A 21,015-nucleotide genomic window follows, 5' to 3' on the forward strand; every position below is an offset into this window, starting at 1 on the left:
ATGCGAGGAAAGACCTACGTGTTCATCGATAAAAAATTAAAATATTATGATATCGTCGTGGCACACGTGAGTCTTACATATACATCGACAAGAAAACTATTTGTAGACGAACGAAAGCAATCGCTCTAGCTCTGGTATATAACGCTTTTCGTTTGAGAAAATCTCTCTTCTCCTTCTCTCACCGGCGAGATCACCAATTAAAATTAAAATACCGTTACGGTTTTATTACGGGATCATGGTGAAACGGGATATAACGTTTTTGAAGGTATTAGCGCCGAGTCGCGTAAGCGGCCGCTCGACCACGAATAAATTACGGCCTCCGCGACATAATATATGTGGACGGCAAAATTACGTAAGCAAAAAGGTGAAGGTCGCCGTCGAATCGGCTATTTAGAGGAAGAGGCTCTCTTTCAAGCGTACACGACTGTCGGGGGGGAAAAAAAATGCTGACACGGGCTTGCGCCCGTGAGGACGCGTCGCTCTAATATCGGCGGCTTTTGTCGACGGCAGTCAAGATATCTTCGCTCGCTTGATAAGAAACCACATATTCATGCTGTCGGAACGTTCCCGTGTGTTTTACGTATGAACGTTTTACGTATGCGGGAAACGCTGCTTAAATATTTACCAAAAAGATCGATCCTTTTCAAGCTTTACTTATTAAAAATAGGAAAAAGGTGTTTCTTCTGTAAGCTCTATAAATTTCTTCGAAGCTTTTGGATTTATTGAAATTTTGAAATATAATAAGTATAAAGACTATAAAGATTCGAAGACGCGACTCGATACAGAATCAAGAAACGGAGAACGTGTCTTTAAAATAATAATATATTCTGGTCATTAAGAGGACTCTGTTTTTATACTCACTACAGCCATATTGAATTATGATGCAGTCAGAAGCAAAGGATCACGTGGATCTCTTCCTGCGCTATACGTCGAAATAAATTAATCTTTTCGCATGCCGTCATGCGCCTTCGATAATACGAATTGGTAAAATACATTAAAGACTCTCTTTCCGATTCGTAGATTAATAAATAACTGTGAATTTTGATTAATTATTGTAGGATCAATTTTCATCGGAAATAAATAAACAACTATATATTTGCTAGTAGAGGAATTTTTCGGTATGATATTTTACCGAAAGGATTAATTTGTTTTGACTTAATGTAATTCAATCTGGCTGCAATAAAGAAACGAGAATTTTAAAGATGCATGAAGAAACATCTTTTCCATTACATTGGATTCGCCCGGGTATAAAAAAGTTTTTTAGTTTCTGTTTATTATTTCTTGCAAATGTTTCGTATTTATTTTAATTACTGTATTTTGCACATTGCATGCATAAATAGAATGTCTGAGATAAGATGGATCGTTTGCGCAACGCGCGCCAGAAGTTAGTCAAGATCTGCCTATTATTTCACCTTCGTTCGAAAAGAAATGTTACCAATCTCAAAGAATTCTCAAACATATTCTCCCATGCCCCCATACGCACATTTAATATTGTATCCTCGTTATATTTAATATCGTTATTTAGCGAAGCCGAAACGCGGCATACAAATGTTAGGAACAAGCGTGAACGGAGCGCGGATCGGCGTCGGACGCACTTACGAAACTTTATCGAAAGGTGTTCACGCGTCTTCATGAACACGAGTCCAAAGAGACGGATGTCTGAAAATGGGTAAGGAACCGTGTTCGACGAACCGTCCAAAATCTCCTCCTCGCGTACTCAAGATATCCTTTAGGCGTTTATTTTACAGTCAGAATTTTTTACGCTCGACACCACTCGCTCCGTTCGAGGAAAGAAAAATCTTAGGCGCTACAGAAACCGTACAACCCGATAAGTCTGGGAACTCTACGTACCAGGACAGTTCCTCATAATGATGCAATCGTTGCCGAGCAGTAGCACGTCCGTGAAGTTCCTGCTACGTCTCGCCACTCCCAGCAACAGGTGCTCGCCCGCGTGGGCCCTCAGCAACGCGACTTGGTCGTCCAGCGACAACGCTTTGAACTCGTCGAAACACTTGGCCCACTCGATCAAAATCAGCAATTGCTCCTTCATGCTGTCGCACACGTCGTTTATACCAGCTATCCGCTTTGTGCTGAGGTCGATTTCGCCGTTTGGACTGTCTGGCTGCTGAAGCTACACAAATGTGCCAATATCGCGTTAAAGGAAGCAAATTCCAGATATGCATCGAAAGGAGAAAGAGAGAGAGAGAAAGAGAGAGAGAGAGAGAGAGAAAGAGAAAGAGGGGACTACTCTGTAGTTCGTAATCTATTCTGCAGAGGTATTAATTAAATAAATAACTGAAATATATATCAGAATTTTTTATGCATGGTCTTATTTTACAAGCATAAATAAATTAATAAATCGATTCGACAAAGTTAAAGAGAAAGTATAAAATATTGCGTGTTTATTGTAAACACAGATACACGAGCGAATTTCTAAGCAGACTCTACGGAGACTTGAAATTATATTAATATAAAAATATATAAGTGCTGCTTCTTTCTTTTCCATATTAAATACTAATCTAATAAATTATAATAAACTTAAATGGCCAGCCTCGAATTTGAGCGTTGATTAATCACAAAGCGGAAATTTAAATTATTAATTTAAAGCGTTAAAAAAAATGTTTAACAAGTTAAATTCTTTTGGCAAACGTTTAGCATGAGTTTGCAAAATGCGATATCTTCACGATTGCTTTACGATTGCTTCACTTTCAATATGAAAAATGAAGAAGTTCGATCATCATCGAATTCAAGAAAGGATCAAGTAAATTTTATAACGCTCGCTTGGCGGATGATGATAAGAATTGCTAAACGCACAATATTGACGGAATTAAGCGGTGGGTCGAATTTTCATGCGTGTGTTAACGAGCGATTTATAAATATTCAATTCAGCCGGAGGTCAAGCCCTCACCTCTAACACGCCAACTTGTTTGCTGAGCATTTCGGCGCGTGCATCCGCCTTCACCACGTCCTCCTTCGACGGACCCTTATTCTTGTCAGGCGGGTCCTCATTGCTGGGTCGCCGACAGCTTATCCGGTCCCTTTCGTTTTGCACGGCTGTGAAAATTATCAGGAATTTTTTCCTCGGCTCAACGTAAGCTCTCTACTCTTCAGGCAGAAGAGTAATAAAGACATGCTCGTAAAAATGAATTCCGCGTAAAAAAAAATCTGCAAAATTAAGGAACGAGTACTGTCACGTATTAACTACGCGACATGCGATTAGATATATATACTTTATTTGGAGAAAAAGCAAGGTTTAAAAGATTCGTTTCTACTGTCTTTCGGGAGTAAAATTTCGTAATGCGCGATAGATGACTTTACAAAAAAAAACTCACCCTCTTTCTTCATGCCGGCTCTGTAACATTTCCGAAGTCGGCAGTACCTGCATTGATTTCGCTTGTCCCTATCAATCGGGCACTTCCTTTGAAATCTGTAAAAGATAGGAAAAGAAAAGAGGAGAAATAATTCAATAATTCTTTTTCTCCTTCAAGGAATAGCTTCGCTACGTTATAACTCGAGGCCAACGCGCGTCGGACGGGCATTGATATATCATTAAAATATTGCAATATAAGCTTACCTGCACGTGTACGAATGATTCTTTCTAACTGATCGGCGGAAGAAACCCTTGCAGCCATCGCAGGACGCCGCGCCGTAGTGCTTCCCCGTGGCGCGATCGCTGCATATGGCGCATGTTTGTGAGAGGGCGGCGTTGACTCCTGGACCAGGGAGAGCCAGGACGGGACCACCTGCTGCTCCCGCGCCCATACCCAGATCCGCGTCTGCAACACGAAACAGACAAACATTCTCATCATTTGAGCCTTTTTGACATTGGTACACGCCGAGCGACTTCTTTCTTTTTCTTCAGAGCTAAGGAAACGATTAACTTTACCGATGAATCTCTCTCTCTCTCTCTCAAATCTTTTTTTTAATGTTAAAATAACTCAATCGTGTAAAAATTATTCAAAACTGAAAGTTTCTTAAAAAATCTTGAAAATGCTTTTGATAATTTCTCGAATTTAAAGAAAATCTTCCCTTAGATACAGCTCGAGTAAGAATATTGAGGAATGTCTACGTTAAAACATTTACAATTCCTAAAAATAAATTGTTATCTGTGTCTGCATAAAATGGAAGGCGGTTTGAGATAATAATGTAAAGTATAATTATGAAAGAAAATATACATTTACAAAACTTGCAAGTTTTTCAGTTTCGAATAGTATTCAAGATTCAAGATCTTCGTCATGTATACGAAGTGATTCAATGTGTGTTATTACTAACTTAATTAAAATTAGCATCATAATATCATTATCAATTTAATTAAAATTAGCATATACCACGGAAATCTCCGTAATCTCCGTATCGGATATCAAAAATATAAGAAATCTGAGAAAATGTCGCAATATATTTGATAGAAATTGATACCTTCTTTTGTACATAATATGCACATCAGAGTTCGGAAATACATAAGTAACATTAAAAACAAAAAGATATTGAAATTAATTTACGTCATGATATTAAATTGAGAAATTATACGTTAAATATTAAGTTATGCTTCCGGGCGGTGATATTGTGCCATAGTCAATGAATTGTCGCGGCGCAAATAATTCTAAATTTTAATAACATGGATATACTGCCGCCGATACTGGGTCAGTAGGGGTTAATTATGCAAATCACCGCAAACCTTGAGAAAATGCATACGACGATAATGTAATGTGAGTGATAAAACCGCGTAGCGAATATTTAATTAATTCGAAGCTAGGATCGATTTGCGCAACACATATTTAAAAATAACCATTCGAGAGTTCTTTTTTAAATAGTTTTCAAATAATTTGATAAAAAATTCAAATTGTTTTAAATATCATGTAAAATCAAAGTTTCTTGAAAGTCTGTGTGAATTGAAATCCAAAAAATTTTTCCTTAAAAAACCTTCGAATATCTATGTAGAATGTTAAACATAAAATTTTTACCAATGTTACGTATGTGTAACGTTGTCGTTTGTGCAAGTAAAATGAAGGATGGATTGAAACAGCTACATAAAGCGTTATGAAAGAAAAGATATCTTCCAAACATTCAAAAGACTCTCAAAATTTTCAAAATATTCAAGACTTTCAGAAATCTTTTGGTTTTGAATGATGGTTTTAAATATTCAAAACAATTCAAGATTTTCATGATATATTTGATGTGTCTTCAATAGACTACACATACTTCACATTTGCATATGTGCTTTGCAAAGTTTTTTACATTACATATCTATATACGTGGTGAAGAACGGGAATTTACAACTTCAAATTCTGCTTAATAATATCTGGCAATATTAATGCAATGTGGACATAATGCAAAGATTTATCTATGCATTAAGATAATTCCCTGCTTTTATTATTAAGAATGTAAGAATAGATACTTATATATTTATTATCAAAAGTAATTTTAATAAATAATTCTTAACAATAAAAAATGATGAGAAATAATGATGATGAAAGATAATATTATAATGAAGCTTTAAGTATGTCAGTCGTGATAAAATATTGAAAATTTACAAAAGCTAATCGAGCTAATATGTGGAAGGAAAATATTTTCGTAAACGATTTCACGAGCGCAACCTCTTAATTATCGTTCTTTCGACTGTGTTAATTATTATTAGATCATTGCATATAAAATGTTCTATTTCGAAAGTTATATGAAACGCTCTTACAAAATAAATGTTGACCAATGTAATCAATTAATATATATATCACATAAAAGTAGTATTTTTTTTCAAAATTTCATATTTTGATTAGTTAAGTCCTTTTAGTTTATGTCCAATTGTTTTCTGCATTTAAAAATTTATATATTTTATCAATATCCCGTGGAATTATATAGCTACTTATTTCTACTAAAATTTCGTAAATCATTATTAATTCAAATAAAATATAAATTCATATTGTGTTAACGTGGATTCTTACAATTTCCAGAGAATTGTTGACGTAACGTCGATATAACGTGTGAACAACTCAATACTTCACCGCGTGAACGTTTTAATTCTTACTTTTAATTAACTCTCGTGCGTGCCTTCAAGGAATACCGGAGATATAGATATCGTGCGAGAGACGTAGATCCGAGGCCTTGGAATAATTTATAATGTGCGATATAATAGAGTTAATTGATACATGATATTATTTTTCTCCGTTCTTCTCCTCTCCGGCAGTAAAACTTATATACTCGAGTTCCTCTTCTTAATTCTCAATTTGCAAAGTATGTAGGCCGATATTAAGAATTGTAAGAATTTGCTTCTATATTTGCTTCTATATAATGCCAAACGAAAGGAAATCCCCAACATAAAATCGATCAGATTAAAAATCGCGATATCGCCCCTCCCTTTCCTCCCATTTAATCCCCGAGACTTTATTACCATCGTAAGTAGATTCTAATTTGTTATTTTCCAGACAGAAGAAAACATATGTCATAAACACACCGAGTTTTATGAATTCTAAATTTGCTCCGTATGACTTCATACTTTCCTTCAGATAATTATATAATTGTCTGTATATTTGAATATGAAGGCCGCATATGCGATGCAATAAACAACAGAAGATATTGCTTTTAATGTCAAACATTATACGTATTAAGACTAAGGATCATGTCACTGATAATGTCAAACGAGAAATGATCTTTATTACGGCTCTATTTCCGAGTTTGATTGTCACATGCGAAAATCACATCGCTTATCGTCGCGACATGAGCTAGGAAATTCCTGATCTTATCGGATTTATCAGCTTTAATCTTAGAAACGCCGAAAAACAATCAGAAATTAGATGAGTTATTAGATAAATTATTCCGACTTTTTGCCATCGCAAAATTGTGCTTCCGATCATATTCTTGATTTTTAAAAAACGTAGCTCGTCGAAGTAGCGTTACATTAGAAAATGATGCAGCAGAAATGACGCGCGTGTTTTCAGATTAGAGTATAAAAATAGATTTTTTACAAATGTAAATTAAAGAAATGTTAACCCCTAGAGATATATAAGACACAACATTAGAGATATGATAGCATGAATAATTGTACCAATAAATCATCCGAAAGAATTAAAAAACATTGATATCTATTTCACAAGACGCAATATGTAGGTAAATATATTGCATAATATGTAAATATATTACACTGTAAGTATCGAAAGTCAGATTATTCGCTTGTATAAAGGTTTTATTTTTGGTTTTTGCTGAAATTGCTTCAAGTTCTATTTATTATCGCAAAGAGCGCATATATCTCTGTCATTATACCCCTCCGTTTTGCAGGACGTGTCACCCTGTCGCGCGAGAGATTTTCTTCGCGTTCGTGACTCCAGTCTGCGATCTCCGCGCGTGACAGAAAAACGGAGCAGAGCTTTCGAAATCACTTGCGCAACGACTATTTATCGGCATATTAAACGTGTTTCCACAGCCGCGCGAAGGAAGGCAGGAAAACGTAGCGGCGTTACGTAGGCAATCAGGGGGCAATTACAGTTCACAGCGAATAATCACTCGAAAGAAGGGGTACACGGAAAAAACGCTAACGTGTATAATGCGGCACGTGTGCTCGAATTATCGACGCACACATAGCGGATTTATGTATTGAATTTTTTTTCTGAACGTAATGATTTACATTCACGTCGGACATTCAGCGCTAAATGATTCCACGGCTGTACGATTCCTTTCCAATGAAGTACATTACGCTGATGATCAGGGTGATGAAATCTAGGTGATCTTTATTCCTACTAATTAATTTTATTAAACATAATACGTATTAATTCCTACTCAAATAGTGATCTTCCATTAAATCTTTTAGAATAATTTTTTAAAAATTACGAAATCTTTATTCAATAAAACTTGTGAGACGACTAGCAATGACAATTTTAGAAATAAAAGAATAATTCACGATCCCATACATTTCTTGCTAAGAACTCTTTTCATACACTCAAGAGCGCAAATTTCAATAGTTTACAGAAGTGTAAATCAACCAAGAATTATTTTAAGATACAAAAGAATCCAAAACAGCATGAATGTCACACATAAATTAAAGTAAGTAGTTTACAGAGTAAACTGTCCAGCGGCTCGTAAAGGAGGCTAGACGAGAGAACAGTTCGAGGTGAAAATATCCGAATATAAACACTCTGGAATATCTCTCCGAAATCGCATGTCTGATGCAGTTTTATTTTCTAGTGAAATCTTTTTCTCCACCTCTCGTCAAGATCTTCGAATAGATTCTACAAGCGGTTCGGTGTATTCAACGAGGCTTCGCAGAAGCAAAGAAATTCCACAGATTATTGTATTATATAATTCTAACTCTCGTTCGTTCTCAACGGCAATATCTCTTGCTCAGCAGACATGGTGCTCAGCAGTATTCACACTCGCTCAGCACAATAGCGTTGCACGGTGGCGTTTCTCGAAATAGCTACCGGGTGTGTCTATCGCTTCCGCGACCTTGGCATTAGGGAGGAAAATGGGTAATATTATCGGATAGCCCGACACGGTCAGCCTGCCCCTTCCTGCACATTCTCCTTGTCCGGCGAGACGTCGCGGATTCCGGACTTTGGAACGACGACAACGATGCCGCACGCGGCATATACCCGATCCTCCGATCCGCCCCCATGATCCCCGAAGACGCTATATCAACGCTCGGCCGCCTAGACCAGACGGAGCCTACCCGTATGTGTGTCGCCAAAGTCTAACGCTCGGTGACCCGCATTTGTTCATACGCGCGCACGCATACACGCAGCCTCCGATCGCGTGGCACGATACACCTTAAAGACACCCCGTTGTTTAGGCCGATGATAAAGACGTTTGGCGCGCGCCTCCTCGGCGCGTCTTGCTCTGCTCGTGCGACGCGCGAGTCCACGCATCCCGGGAACGCAAATCTCGGCGATGATTCATTATCCACGATAGCTGACGATTAAGACTGTTTGTTCTAGGCAGTATCGTGTCTGTCAAAGAGAACTGATGCGAGACGCTCGCGGCTGGAACGGATCCATCACGAATTTCGTGAAACGGAGCGGACGTGAGGAAGCAACGGATAAAAGTTTCCGATCGCGTTGCGAAGAAAAAGAAAACGTGTCATCGCGCCAAGAAAATGATTATCGTGTCGTGCAAAAAAATGCGGCGTCCACAACGAATTCGCGTCAGCTATGTTACGCGTACGCGGTTTTCTGTATCGTCCTGCGTCAGCAGATTGGTACTTTGATAAATTCGCGGTTAATACGATAATCTTGGCCCACTCGAATGTCCGGGCGTCCAGAAATTTCTAAACTTCTGTAGCATAAACTCTCGCATAAACTTGAAAAATAGATAAAAATTTGCGCAAATTTCGGAATCGAGCTCTTTTCGACTCACTTTCAGGATTTCCTCTCGATTCACTGTCTGTCGTCTTCGAAGCTGTTTCGTTAGGATACGAGCGAGGTGCGTCTCGTAAAAGCGACCGAGCTTCAATTGATTGAGAAATGTATGCGCGCTAATGAGTGAAATTCATTGAAACACACGGTATTGCTCGGAATTAAGGTCTGATCCGAGTCGTAACTCTATCTTTCCTCTCGCTCCTGCGTGAGGCTATTACAAAATCGCGCGTATGTAACCGGACTTCTCTCTTTGGAACGCGCGCGATCAACCGTGTTACTTGACAATAACCGAACAGGTGAGACAGGTGCCCGCAAACCGTCAGTAAAATACGCGGAGGATCTCCAGAGCTCTCGGTTGATTCAACGAAAACATTTGCGCATTTGATCATCCTTGGCTCATCCTTCACCTATCTTCATCTCGAGGACACTCTCGTGAAGCTGAAACCTCCTCCTTCCGCAGAAAAACGCGTTACGTTCGCGCGGATCGACGTTTCACGCTGTGCTTGTAAATCATATACATTACAAAGTAATCATATATTTCACGCATCGTTTGTCTACAATAAAGATGCAGATGTCGAACCGAGGACGATCACGGGAAGGAGAGACGAAATCCCTTCTTTTCGAATTCACGGAAGCATGTAAAAATTATCGAATATCGAGCAAGACACGTATTTTCCGTGAATAATTATAGGAGTAAATCAATGACGTGTTCCCTCTTTTTATCTCACTGAAATTGCATTCTCAGTCTTCATATAAACCGAGATTAATCCAACGGAAGCCTTATCGTTTCTCGTGCGATATTCCGCGACAATGTCGACGCTGTTTGCGTCAGTCAATCACGGAGTTGTCCTATCATTTTTCTAAGAACTGCAGCCGAAGGTAACTTTGCATCGCAAAGTCGACATTGTTTGCTTAACACGGTTCTGACAATTTCGTGCGTACATGCCGAGGAACGAAATAGTCGCGTGAAATAACAGATAATGCCTTGCTCAAGATAATTCCTTCACGCTTTATCGCGCGGTTAAAGACAAAGACGATTTACCGCGCTATTTTTCAATCACCAGTTTCTTCGAGAAATCATCGAACGGAAAAATTTAGTTCAATGGTAGATTCAGACACGGGTCGTAAAAAATAAACTGAAGGTTTTGGACGAAAGCTTCGATTTTGTCGGCCAACTCCTCTGATTGATGCTTTTCTTTTGAAATTATCTGAGTTCCTTGAAAAACATTGTGCCGAGATCGTTTCACTAAGTTGAAATTAATGAGAGGATAACTATGATTAATCGCGCGCTGTTCGGCAGCTAATGGGCTACCTTGAACGGACGTTACGCCACGTCAAGCCGCACAAAAAATTCGTAATGACTGAAATATTTTCGCCTTACACGGCGCAACGCGCGTACGTAGAAAACACGATATGTCTCGAGCCTTTCCTGAATGCAGAACGAAGTTTGCAGCTGTCAGGCGCGAACCTTTTTTAGCTTCCCTTCCGGCTAAGTCGCGTCGGCAAGAAAACCCCTCTAAAAAAGAAATAATCTAAAAGCACACGTTCCTAGACACGAAGTCCTTCTTGTAACGCGATGGTGGTGGTCATGCATGATAACGTAATTATCTCTTCATGTTCTTTTTCTCCCATGATACCTGTGCGGTGCTTTCACTTTCGTGCATCACTTTCGCTACGTTTACCGAACGCTATCATAACACGGTATGCCAATCCGCTGTTTCTTCTTGAGAAACAGACGAAGTCGTCGATCACCTGCGTGATCTTTGCGTTAACTTCGCGCGCGAGATCGTTAAAAAGAATTCACGATAGAAGTGTTCTTTGCTATTTCAAGTGACTTTTGCTATTTCAATACGCTTCGCGCGTAACGCGGAATCGTAATCTCTTTGAGAAGGAACAGCTCTTCTCTCTTTTCTCCTGCCGTCTCCGTCGACGTGGAGGAACGCCTCTCCGCCTTCAGGTGTCCAATTGATATCTACTTAGGTTAATGCAACGCGACGCGATTACGACACGCGGTAGCCGCGTCGCGTGCGTGTCCTATTATGTTACGTAACGTCTCTCGGTCCCGACCGCGAGAAAATTAATAGATTCCAACTTAATACGTATACGGGTTACACGGGAGAAGGAGAAGGTAATCGGCGTTGCGCCGTTCCTATTTTCTTCATATTTCTAGACGGTGGAATCGCGCGCTTATGCTACATGCTCGTCATAGTGACACTGCGAATCAATTTGCAGGCTATTAATTATTTATGCATGCCCCACCGGCTAAGTAAAACGCTTAAAGCGGCGCGGCGCGACTCGAAGCCGCCGTGCCAAGGCGGTTTTTTCTTTTTTTTTCTTTACTTTTGTAGGTTTTCAGCGGCGCGCACAGATATATTGCCTAGTTTGCCTAGGCTGTTAGCGCGACATTAGCATAGTCAAACAGCGGTAAGGGAGAGGACACGATGGAAGAAACGAAAAGACGTAATTACTCCGGAGCCAACCTTAAAACGCGCCTTCCTGTTGACCGGTGCTGAATTGACCAGCGACGTTCAATTCGAAACGCCAAACAGGAAACAGAACGTCCATCGTATACTTCCGTATCGTCCTCTTGCCATTGTCTCTTGTTTTGTCGCCGTTTAAATTTCTGAATACGTGAGCTTCAATGCAAATCAAGCCATATTTGCTTCACGCTTTATCGAATTATTCGGTTAATGCGGCTTCGCGCTGTGCAAATGAATCATTTTTAAATCCCCAAAAAACTTCATAATATTTTTGAATCGCAAATGTCACGTTTAAATAACGACGGCTAGATTTACACCGTTTCAAAGCTATAAGAAGCTCAGACATGCGATACGCGATTATCGAACGATGTATGCGATTCAGAATATCTGCGTCCCATAAAAATCAATAAATCATCGGCATCATCGTTTTAATTTTAGCCGTTTGTTAAAAAAAAAAAAGAAGACTTTATTTGCAACGCACTTTTCAGCGTAATCCTATTAATAATTCATATAATGACCGATCATTAAAATCAGCATAAGAATATTCTGTAGCGCGATTATCTGTTATGCAAACTCGGAATAAACAAACATTGTTAAATCCGCGTCTTATTAACGATTCTCAGCCTTCTGCACGACTTAGACTGCGTTCGGAAACTTCACTCGGGTGTACACTAGCATCGTTCTATCTTTGTTACTTACTAAAAATTGAACAAGGACAAAACGACGCTGGTGTGCACCCCGAGTGAAGTTTCCGAACGCAGCCTTACGCCTGTCAAGACGCACGTTCTCATCCACGATAATTCAATCCGCTATCTTCCGTAATCTTGAATCGTATAATCGCAGAAATTTATCACCATATATCAAATTTGTATTTTTGTTAGTATCCAACCTTGATACGAGCCAAAAATATTCAAGGAAAACCAAACACGAGAGCGATAAGCCTCTGTGAGATTTCTCAATAAAGCCTAGATAAGTTTAACAGAATTTCGATAAAAATAATTTTACTAAATATTAAAAATTAATGTAAAAATATTACGCGTATTTACCGTAGATGACAATATCAAGTAGATTATAAAGTGTCAGTTTTAAATATTTTATTTCGATACGATCGTTAAGTACTTTAATCACGTTTTTCACTCTCCCTTTCTTTACTCCCATTTTTATAATTATGTGAATTTTTGCTATCACGTACATGCTATATTGATGCGTCAGTCACACACACGCACACGCATGTCACGATCTGGCGCCACTCGCAATATGCAGAGCGCACACATGGCACACGACCAAGAACGTTCCATCGAACCAATAAAACCCTAGGATTAAAACTTAATACTTTCTACCTGAGATGCATTCAGTCCTTTACCTGAATTTTTTTAATGCTGCTCAACACTTTCGAAGATATTTATTATATTTATAATATATATAATGTCTATTTTTTTTGTTGGGGGAAAAACTCGCGTCATTTTTATTTTATTTACAAATAATATATAGTTATTAATTTTGCGATATTTTAAAGAAGGAGAAAAGACAAATCAAAGAAAATAAGACAAAAATCCGGATAATTCGTAAAAGGTTAATACGTGAAGCAAATTATGTATCAATCTTTGATTTTAATTTCGTTTATTAACCAAGGCAAACTAAAGAGAAAATTAATAACAATATTTTTAAGTTCTCGCTCTCTTCTGACAGTTTTTGAATATTTTTTCCAAAGGTGTGCCCATTTATTCCAAAGAAATTTTAAATACTACCTTCGGTATTATTAAAGGTCGAAATATTATAAGAGTCGGGGTACTAAAACGCGGATACGCCACTGTCTGTGCACGGTGCGAATATTCGCAGTGCGACGCCGTTGACGATAACACGACGACGTGTCAACTGGAATGATAAGGGGCTTCTCTCTTTCTTTCTCTGTCTCCTTCTGTCTCACATCGCAGAGATTTTTAATTGCGACGTTCTCTACCCGGAGGGAGTGCTGCCAGCAAACCGAGACTTGAGATCTGTTTACTTTAGCTGCCTCCTTCTTTCCGCGTTTAAGATCAAATAGTTGTACATTTCAGCCTTAGAGAGGAAAAGACGTAATGCGTAAAAAGCACGTCTAAAGTGAACAGTATTTCCGGATATGTCTAAAGATGATCACTATGTTTCTTCAAAGCTCTATAATCATATGAAAGATAGAGGGATATAAGCTAGAATTCGCTTTTTAGGCAGAAGAATGATTTCCAAAATAAATTCCGTTTTCAAAATTAAATGAATATTTACAGAAAAATTTAGTCGCACAGATTTGTAAAATAATAAATTCTTGACATATTAAAATAATTTCTATTTAAAAAGAGATATACATAAAATCATAAATTTTATTACGTAATGTTAACTTTATACGTTATCTCTCAACAAAGTGTTTTATTTCGCTATTATTTTGCTTTTTGTCTCTCCGATACGATTTACGATACGAATGTCGAAACCGACAGCGCTGAGCTCGCTGCCTGTCTCGTCTATTCGGACGTAAAATTATTTGAATTATTGTTCTCTGCCGATGTGACAAGCGATATATTCTAAAATGGAACGGCAAGTCACTCCTCGAGCCAGGCTTAATTAATCCAGAGACCGTCGATGCAACCGGACCTCAACGCGCAGCGCGCAGCCACACACGGATGCGGAATGTCACGCGAAAACGCAAGTCACGTTTAGGTCATGGCACAATTAGATCGAACGCGAGCCAGCGGCCGTCACGCGCGCAAAACCTTCCTTCAGGATGATCGCTGTTGGCGTTTCTTCTAATCGTCGCCGGAAAGTTTTCGAGCGCGCTACATATCGCGGAGAGATATTCTTTTACGTAACGTCGAATAAACAACCGGAATTGGAAAGCCCGGCAAGATAGAGTGGTCCAGCCGCTTCTTTGAGAGCCAGAGAGGAATTTAATTTACTAAAGTAATATGTTTTAAAAACATGAAGTGCGGATTATTTTTAAAGTATATATGTATAAATTTAGGAAACGATTTAAGTTATTGACGTTAAATTATTCAATCTGAAAAACTGACTAATTTTTGTGCGTTTTCTTAATCTTAAATTTACAAATGTTATTTCGATACAATGCGATTGTTGATTTTTATTTCGTGAAGCAGAAAATTAAATAATGGTAAAATAGAATTTTCTTGGTCGTTAGAATAAAAGAATGCGATTTCATAATAGTTGGTGCACGTCCATCGATAAGCGTATGACTTTTCGCATAATATGAGTAATATGAATATGGACTGTCGCCTATCTATGACGAATTCTAACAGTTGACTCACCAATTAAATTCGTTATACAACAAAATATTCACATCATTTTTAAATAAATTTCAGTTTATGGCTCTTAGCCCACTTTGTAGATCGTCTTATAAATTTCGTTCTCTTTATCAAAATAGTACCTCGTTACGTAATCGCGAGACATGATTCGATGACTTTGCGATAATAACAGAGTAGAGAATCACAAAAGGCTGTGTAACATTTTGAACAATAAATTTCCCAAATTTACCTTTATTAATCAATGAGAATCCCTTATAGAAATTTAATACTGTAAGTGATTTTTTGGTTAGTAATTAATCACTTAAAAGCACTATTAAAAGCACTGTTAATAGTGCTTTTAATAGTGCTTTTAAATGATTAATCACTAGCCAAAAAATCACTTACAGTATTAAATTTCAATAAAAGATAATTTTTCTTTTTCGTTTTTGTTTCAGTAAAAAATAAAAAAGCAAAAAATAAAAACGAAAAATACAATTACAACGAACGTTCATGAAGGGTCAGTTATTGAAATAAAACGAAACTGACGCGTAACAGAGTTGCTAAAGAATGCTCAACATTGTCGCAATTGGAAAATGATACTTATCCCCTTACGATCCTCCACTTGCAGATATAACAACGGGAATGATACGATAATGTGACGCATGCAACGGAGAGGAATAAAAAGGGAACAGGAACGCACCTGCCAGGCCCATCGTGAGGACTCTCTTTTTCAACCGGTTGGTCCGTGCCGGTCCCCTTCGATCTCGATCAATCGCCACTCTCTCGATCACTATCGCCACGCTGGCGACGTGTTTACTTTCTTACCGGCTATCCGTTCGCGATTCAATTGAGAGGTCAATCCTCGATTAATTTCGCCGTTTCCGTCCGTTACCGATTATTCCTTTTTTTCCTCTTCCCCCCCCCTCTCTATCTCTCTCTCTCTCTCTCCTCTCGATGTTTTTCTATGAATACGTGAGGCGCGTATTCATGCGAGATGACAGGAATCCTTCATGGTTCCACCTGTCTCGGAACTGAACGATTTTAACGTAGTGACGAAAAATTACGGGATGACGAACGGGAACGCGAGCGGTGACGATGATAATCACGACGGCGTTAATGACCTTCGCCAGACACCACGACGGCGGTCCGGTGACGACTGGCAAACAGCTGTAAACGTACGCACGTTTTGCCGTCGTGCCTTGCTTGCCACGGTTTCCCGATGGTGGGAGGCCGGAGCCGCGGACGTGAGCGTTTAACGCGATCGTGCGCTTCGTGAATCTTTTCGCGGGTCTTTCCGGATTTCAGAGATACTTAAGATCCTGAGAGATTGTGGAACCAATTTTTTAATGGTCCCCCCCTTCCTCCCCCAAACGAGGGGGCACGCAACTCCGCAACTGTCAATCTTTGGAAATATTCTCAGGTGCGAGATTACACTTCAGCTTCGTATCTTTCAACGATCTGTGTATATCCCCAGAGATATAACCGCGAAATAAATTCAGTAATAAAAAAATATGTGGTGATAAGATCGGAATGATACGATATTGACGATCGTTTAATCTCGCTCGTTCATCTGACCAGGAACGTCGATATCCGCGCTCTGCGCTGTAACGAAAAACAATTTGTTACGCGAATGCAAATCGAAAAGTTCTTTGTCCTTGCCACGACGGAGACAAGAAAGCGTGTCGTCGTTATGCTACCTATTTATTTATGACGATTCATCATGGAGCCAGGTGGTTTGTCAGATGACATTACGTCATTGCGTCTTAGGAACTGACGCCTGAGATCAGATGCGCGCAAACTGCATCGTTCTTTTTGTGCGAGAGCCTGCGTGAGCGTCGGAACCGGCTAAAAATACAGAAAATGGGTTTTGCGTTGTCAAAAATATACATATTGCCTCTCGCACATGCATATATGTATCTCATTCATAGATCATGCTATAGATATCACGTTAAGAATCGTTACTTGGCGCGGGATGGTTAATTAACATGCGATTCATTAACAGTCACTTACAATAGCGACAAAAGATCCTCAAGAAAATGTAAAACGAGATTAAGAATTCACGAAATCCTCCAAGAAAGCTCTTTTCGAAATCTATTCTAAAATATTAATACGAAATGAAAATTTTACAGATACAAATGCGTACGCTTGAAGCAGAACTCGTTCGTTTACGAAAGAACAATAACTTCCTTAATTTCGTGCATCTCTGTTCAATAATCAACTCCTTCCGACGTTTTCCCGTGCGCATCGCTGTGTCCGAGCTGTTCGTTATTGTTCGTTATTTTTTCTCCATCGGCACGGCTGACTCCCTATCTGTTACTAGACAGCTGTGACAAAGAGACTGCTGAGAGTGCTCGCGATTTTCGCGCAAACACAAGCCACGGAGGACGACGTGTGTAACAAAGCTCCTGCCGGTTGGACATACGCAGAGAAAGAAAGACGGGAAGGAAGAGAGAGGAAAGAACCGAAGTGAGTCAGTTTCCCTGCGATAAAGCACAATACAGAAAGCTCCTGTTCCCGCATCGACGGACAATGAGACAGCTAACGAAAGTGTGATTCATGCCTCCGTTTTCTTCGTGTGTTCGCCTCCTCCTCCTTTCCACCCCGCGTGATATACTTATTAGCGCTCGTGCTTGTGTGCACTCGGTATCACCGGTGGCGGTGTCGCATTGTTCGAAAAATCTGCGGGGGTGACGAACGACGACCGCGATAATTCCGCGAGCGGGCCGACGGGTACCGAGAAAACAGAAATACCGGCGTAGTGCAATGAAGCCGCCAGTATCTTTGGATGTCTGCCTTGTGTATTTTTAGATTTTCGTATCGTGTCATGCGTGTTGTATACGGCTGATTTGTCGGGCGTTAATTGCGAGATAACCGCGGTAAACGTGAACAACATTTCGCGGTGATATAATCGACGGAGCTATACCCTGCGCTTTTTTTAAACAATTTCATATCTCTTAGATAAACGCCCATCGATTTGAAATCGATTTCATCGAGTTTATTATTGGATGATATACACATCAGTCCACGCTCGAGTTGCGTGGGCATTTGGAAAAAGGATTTTTCGAAAAGTATAAACATGTTACACTTTCAAGCACGAATCTGATAAAAAAAAACAACAACGGCGCAATATATCTATGTATATTAAAAATCGACAACGTCGACTTGAGAAGTCTAATAATAAACATCACTCAAATGATAATGTAATCGCATTTAACGGAGGAATCCGTAGAATTAATGGTAGTTTACATCTGCCATTAGATAATTCGTCTATGTGTACAGTTAACGTAAAAAAAATTGGTATCTTATCCCGTGTGTAAAGAGATAAGATAAGATGAAAAGATACATTTTCTCAATAATATTTTTGGCAAGTTTTTCAAACTGCGGCAATTGTCGATGCAATTTGTTGCAGTACGCACAAGCTTAAATAATAGTCGAATTATGATGATACTTGGAATATTCGTTATTTTTTCGCCGATGATCGGAAAAGTAGATTTGCATAAATTTTAAAAGATTAAACATTTTTTGACAAGCAAATACGTGGTGTATTTTTTTAGATCTCAAAATCTCGGATACTCGCAACTCATCGCGTCGCGTAAATACTTGACGCGAAACATTACCGTGTCTCTTGATATCGGATCGTTTTTTTTTCTTTTTAGCTGTGTGCGAGAACACACCGTTTACGTCAATACAAATAATTTAAGAAATAGAATCCAATCCAAGGAATTAAATTGCAAATGTTAAATTCCATGTAATATCCCTGTAATATATCCATTTACGATTTTTTTTAAATAAATACCCATATCTGCAATATTACAATATCCGGCTTTCAGCTTCATTTCTTTTTTTTTTAAATTTAGCAATCTTAGATTACTGGAGAGAGAGAGAGAGAGAGAGAGATTTCGGTGTTTTATTTATGATCGTCAAAACCGTCGTAAATTATGTGATACGACAATCAAAAAAGCGAGATATTCGTAATCTGTTTGATACACGTGTAAGTGCCACTGCAATAATAATTGATAACAGATATGAAACTATAAGTTAAATGACTAGATAAAAAGATAAACCATTTTCCGAATGAAAGAAAATATCGACTACCTATAAATTAACTTATAATCCTCAGAAAATTTGCTGTATCTTTTAAGCTTCTGTTTCTTTTACTACAGCATTTCACTCTCTTATTTTTTTTTCAATTTTCCGCTCTTTTTCAAGTTACCTATATCATGTAATTCTACTTGCGCAGCATACCCATAACTTACGCGTCAAAGAAATACTAAGACATCTTTGAATGCGATCATCACGCGTGATTTTCCCCCCTAAAAAAAAGATCACACTTTCTTATTATTGTACAAACATGAGAAGGTACTCACAGGTCCCAAGATATTCACAGGTACCGAAATCCAGATCGGGCTGAAATATGTCGAAGGAAAAGGCCTCGTCGTCGAGTTTCATCGCGGAGCGTTCTTTTTCGCTGCGTTTCGTAGTGGCAATCGTCGCGGAATAACGAGAACGAGACCACTCTCGAATTGCAGACGAAACGTCGAATGCGCGATCACTACCAGTACGCGTTTCGTAAACAGATCGGCGTATGATGTATGGTGCACTGTCGTCATACGGATCCTAGCTTCTAGTCGTTGACATGACCCGGCGCCGTCACTCGGTATTGAGAATGTAACTCCGAGAAGAAGCTACGCGAAGTCACGGAGGAGCTCTACACGACGGTTTGATCTCGACGAACGCACTAAAGTGCGGGATAGAATTTTTCGTTTTGAGAGATCGCTGGGGTAGACGGTGCTCGCAGTGGGAAAAGAGGAGGGAACGGGAGGGGGGGAATGACTCGGAACTGATAATCTAATCTTGTCCTGCTCGCCGTTACACTTATGCACATACGATGCATTAGGTTCGTTGGAATGTTTTCCTCCGAAACAATTAAAGAAAAAGGGAGAGCAAAGGGGGAGTGATTGATGGCTGGTCCTCGCAAAGAAGGTAAACAATCGAACACTATAATAATACAAATAACGTCGGATTAACGGCGTAAATATATAATACAAGCAAACACTTTAAGGATGAATCCGCATGGAAAGAATTTACTTTTTGCTCTAGAAGAATTTATCTTTAAAATTAGAGACTATAAAATGGTTCTTAGTAAAATGTAACTCTATTTTTAACCCTTATTATAGAAATGTAGTTTGTAAACACTTCATTAGCCAACCGATACCGTCTAGTTTTAGCAAATATCATTTTTGAAGTTTTTTTTTACATTATTTAATCAAATAGATACACTAAAAAAAAATTTTTTTAATATTTAAAAATATTTATTTGAATAATCCTAACAACATATTTACTTAATATAATCACATATTTATATAGAATTAGATATTTTTACTTAATTTAAGTAAAGATATCTAATTCCAAATATTAAGTAAATATGTTGTTGGGACTATTCAAATATATATTTTTAAATATTAAAAAAATTTTTTTTCAGTGTATTAACAAGAATTTGTAACAAGAAATTTGTTAGAATGAAAATCATTCTTTAAGAACCTGAAGCACTGTGACATATTGTTCAAATAAGAAAATAAAAATATATTATAAAATTATATATCAGTTATATTAGAAATTCTGTTATTACGTAAGAATACTTATGTAATCTCTTATACAATATTACTTAAAACAATTTGATTTGAAAATTTGAGGAGCCACAAAAATACATCCAATTTACTCGAGCTGAAGAAAAACGCGTTCCTTTATTTTTACATTTGCAAAGCAATGCGACCCATCAATTTTTTCAAAACAAACGGAACGTAACTACGAAATCCAACTACAAATTACTGAAAAAAGAGCTCTGAAGTATCGAAGTATGTAGTTATATTAGTTCGTGCTGAAGGAGGACACGCGCGTTTTTGGTGTTTGTAGTGCAAGACATTATCATAT

The 21,015-nt window shown here is 38.5% G+C and overlaps 1 protein-coding gene across 6 annotated transcripts in view; it reads right to left on the bottom strand.

The window, feature by feature from the left end:
• The window catches only part of LOC112455780 (hepatocyte nuclear factor 4-gamma), a 34,439-nt gene that overhangs the window by 4,313 nt on the left and 9,111 nt on the right, over positions 1 to 21,015 (bottom strand). For 2 of the 6 annotated variants that reach the window (XM_025017959.1, XM_025017960.1), the window contains exons 3-6: positions 3,575 to 3,776; positions 3,333 to 3,427; positions 2,909 to 3,054; positions 1,852 to 2,131 (exon numbers count right to left, since the gene is read on the bottom strand). In XM_025017959.1, the coding sequence (XP_024873727.1) occupies positions 1,852 to 2,131; positions 2,909 to 3,054; positions 3,333 to 3,427; positions 3,575 to 3,776 (723 nt within the window). Of the gene's footprint in view, positions 1 to 1,851; positions 2,132 to 2,908; positions 3,055 to 3,332; positions 3,428 to 3,574; positions 3,777 to 15,784; positions 16,961 to 19,340; positions 19,398 to 19,451; positions 19,838 to 21,015 lie in introns of those variants that run through there. The other 4 variants (XM_025017957.1, XM_025017958.1, XM_025017961.1 and 1 more) reach the window with 4 other exon arrangements.

Source organism: Temnothorax curvispinosus, unplaced genomic scaffold (assembly GCF_003070985.1).
Source record: "Temnothorax curvispinosus isolate PA1 unplaced genomic scaffold, ASM307098v1 QBEX01006326.1, whole genome shotgun sequence".
NCBI classification, from domain to species: domain Eukaryota; kingdom Metazoa; phylum Arthropoda; class Insecta; order Hymenoptera; family Formicidae; genus Temnothorax; species Temnothorax curvispinosus.